General features: G+C 33.4%; 1 protein-coding gene across 1 annotated transcript in view; it reads right to left on the bottom strand.

The window, feature by feature from the left end:
• Positions 1-1,460: 1,460 nt before the first annotated feature.
• The window catches only part of LOC107706745 (aryl hydrocarbon receptor-like), a 26,013-nt gene continuing 24,056 nt past the window's right edge, over positions 1,461-3,417 (bottom strand). The window contains exon 11 of the mRNA XM_016510549.1: positions 1,461-1,596. Within this exon, the coding sequence (XP_016366035.1) occupies positions 1,461-1,596 (136 nt within the window). The remainder of the gene's footprint in view (positions 1,597-3,417) is intronic.

The following is a 3,417-nucleotide window of genomic DNA, read 5'->3' as shown; positions in this document are numbered from 1 at the left end:
ATTAAAAGTGAAACGGTACAGACTGCAATCATTCACTACAGTGCACTTGACTAAACCAATGTAAAACTATATTTTTTTTACATTTTTGAAAGAAAATTGGGTGATATTTGCACTGTAAGTTCTCCGCCACAATGTTTGTGTTTTGCGATGCAGTTGCTAGGGTAATTTTGCAATTTACTAAAGTAATTCATTGTGGCTGCTATGTGGTTGCTTACTGGTCCAAGTCAAAAGAGACACATAGATCAGATATCTATGATTATCTTGTCCTTAAATAAGTGTTGTTATTGTTAACTAAAACTAAAATGATTAAAAAAATTTTTGTGTGTGATTGAAATAAAACTGAAATAAAATGAAACATAAATAATAGATGAAAAAAATAACCTTAAAGTTAAAATGAAAATTAGAAAATAAGTCTTCAGTATTCAAATTACTAAAACTAAATAAAAAAAATGACAAATGCACACAACAAAATTACAAAAAAAAATTCAACTAAAATGAAAATGAAAACTGAAAATATAAAAATGAAAGCTAAAATGTATTAATATAAAATCATTTTAGAAATTTAAAATAAATCTGAAATAAAATTAAATGTAAATATTAGATTAAAAATCAATAAAAAACGTAAAAATTAGAAAATAAGTTTGAAGTGTTAAAATGACTAAAACTGAAATAAAAACAGCTAAATAAAAATAAAAAACAACTAATAAAAATGACAAACATACATAAAATTACTAAAAATAATAATAAACTAATAAATACAAATAATTAATACATAAATTAACTAAAATAAAAACTGAAAATGTACAAATAAAAGCTAATTTCAAATAAGTACTGTATATAATAATAAAATATAAACAAAATAACACTGCCTTAAATATGACTCATGTTTATTGGATCTTCTTCACCCCTTTTTATTGTGAGCTAAGCGAAATTCATAATTATATACAATTAGTAAAGTAAGAACACCATATATCAGTTACATGTCAAAGTTTGATACTTAGAGTTTTTTTTTTTTTCGAATATCTAACCAAAATTATAAGCAATAGCAATAGTGATGCTTGACTTCATCATTAATGAATAAAACAGTTGTCATGATATCATAAAAATAACTGTTACTGAAAACTGACATTGAATCAGTTATGAGCGCTCATTTATGCATTGTTTTGAACAAAATTAGGATGACAGAGCATTGAGAGCTGTATTACATCTTGCTTGTTTGCTGATGTATTATGCACTAGAACAGGACCTCAATGAAAGCACAGAGCAGCTCCAGGCTCCGCCCCCTCCTGGGGGCGCCCTTCATGCTGTAAGTCACTGTCAGAGGGCGTTTGCATGATCAATTCAGCTGTAACGCTGCATCACTCAGGGTGTGTCGATGACATGTGCTTCATTATGGTCTGTTTATTTATTCAAAACGCACTATGGCGCTTAAAGAAGCCATTGTTTTCTAGCCGGCTGCATCAGTCTGGAGGTCTGGCATTCTCCAGCTCTGTGGCTTCTCTTCCCTCGTGCTTGTGGATTGGTTCAGGAGCTGGGGGTGACAGGGTGTGGAGAGTGTGAATCTGCCAGGTTTGTGGGAGGCTGGGTGTGAACAAGCTGTCAGAATAACCATATTCATTATATTTTCCATAAAAGGAGCCTCCCCCACCCGCGTTTATGATTAGCTATTCTTTCATATCCTCCAAAGGGCTCAGGAAAACCCCTACGAATTCAGCTAAAGATACAATTGGACTTTTGGCATTGTAAGAGCTGTTTTATTCAGCAGTGTGTGCTGAAGCAAGAATCACTATTGCTATTGATTTTATATTTGAATAATAAACTTAGATTATTAAACTCTAGCACAGAATTGCAGAGTTTGTGCCACAGACATGATTGAATACTGGCACGGGCAGAGGGTGAACCAACTCCAGGGTAACGCTAAAAGTAGCCCAATGTAAGCTATTAACTATATACACATTATAAACCGTCTTTTTAGGCAAGTACCTGATATGGGTGTCACGTAATCTAATATTTTTAATAGAACTGAATTTGTATTTAACGTGATCACAATTGAAAAAACAAACAAACAAAAAACATTGTAAGTTGCTAATTATAATGGTTTCATTTCCACGGTTATTCAAACAGGGAATAAGAAAGAGAGCAAAGAACATTTACATTATCAAAGAATATTATCACTTCCTTCAGTCTAGTGCGAATTTAAACGTGCTGTATGTAATTATTTGACTGCGAGAACACCTCAGCAACCGCATAGCAACCATCCAGAACATCCTAGGAACTGCATGACAATAAGCTAAACAGTTCAGTACACCATATCAACCACATATCGACTACCTACCACCCAGATGACCCTAGCAACTGCATGACAACAGGCTAAACCACTAAGAACACCACAGCAACCGCATAGCAACCACACAGAACTATGCAGCATGTTGGGGAGCTTTGCACAGGTACAGTAAGTGCCAGTACTATTTTCTTTAGAAAATGAACAATATAAACTCCATATTTTGTATTTTAATAAACAATGTAGGGATATGAAGTCTTTTTGACTGTCCTACTAGAGGACGGTTTTAAAAACATACAATTTATCATATGAACAAACTGTGATAATAAAATAGCCTGACTCTTATAGCAGTGTTACTATGAAAATTATACTCCATTGTAGAGTTTTATTTTACAGTTTTCATTCAGCAGCAGCAACTGGCTCCAATGAGTATGAACAACTACATACTACATACAACAACTTATAAAGACTCAAGAGCTGTTGTTCCATCTGAGGACGCATTAAACTGAAAGCTGCCTCTAATTGTTCCCTATTTAAATAGGTAAAAATTGTTTTTTTATGCCATGATTTTTATTGTCAAACAATGATCAAGTCTCAGAAATCACAGTTTGGCAAACAATTCTGCTTGAGCATGTTTGGAAATATGAATGTATAATGCGCCGAGACCTCCATCTAGTTTTAATAATTGTATATTGTGTTAGGAGGTAATTCAGCTGTGCATTCTGCCTTAAAGATATTCTCATTTAGGATTTTACTTTATTATCAAAGTGTCAGATAATAATTGAAAGGATTGTGAATGCATAAATATTTAATGTGCTTCTTCCCAATTTTGCAGTGCAAACGGAGGCATTTGCACCCAAAAAGTGCTGTATTAATTTTTCAGTTACTTGAATAATTAAGGTAGGGCTGTTTGGGGCGGTGCAGCTCTGACAATCTCATTTCAAATGAACTAAAAGCTCAGGTCTTTGAAGACAGCAGATATTTAGTACAGCACAAGGCCGTTCTTTTGATTCACAAAATCTTGCACAAGAGGTGCTATTTTAAATGCATGATTTATCTCTACTTGTATTTCATCCACTCACCTGAAGCACCTGTGATAGTAATGCTGTTTGCTATTAAGGTTGGGCGATGTCAAC

Source organism: Sinocyclocheilus rhinocerous, unplaced genomic scaffold (assembly GCF_001515625.1).
Source record: "Sinocyclocheilus rhinocerous isolate Xijiao unplaced genomic scaffold, SAMN03320098_v1.1 scaffold864, whole genome shotgun sequence".
NCBI classification, from domain to species: Eukaryota; Metazoa; Chordata; class Actinopteri; order Cypriniformes; family Cyprinidae; genus Sinocyclocheilus; species Sinocyclocheilus rhinocerous.
This window is presented reverse-complemented; position numbering and strand designations above follow the sequence as displayed.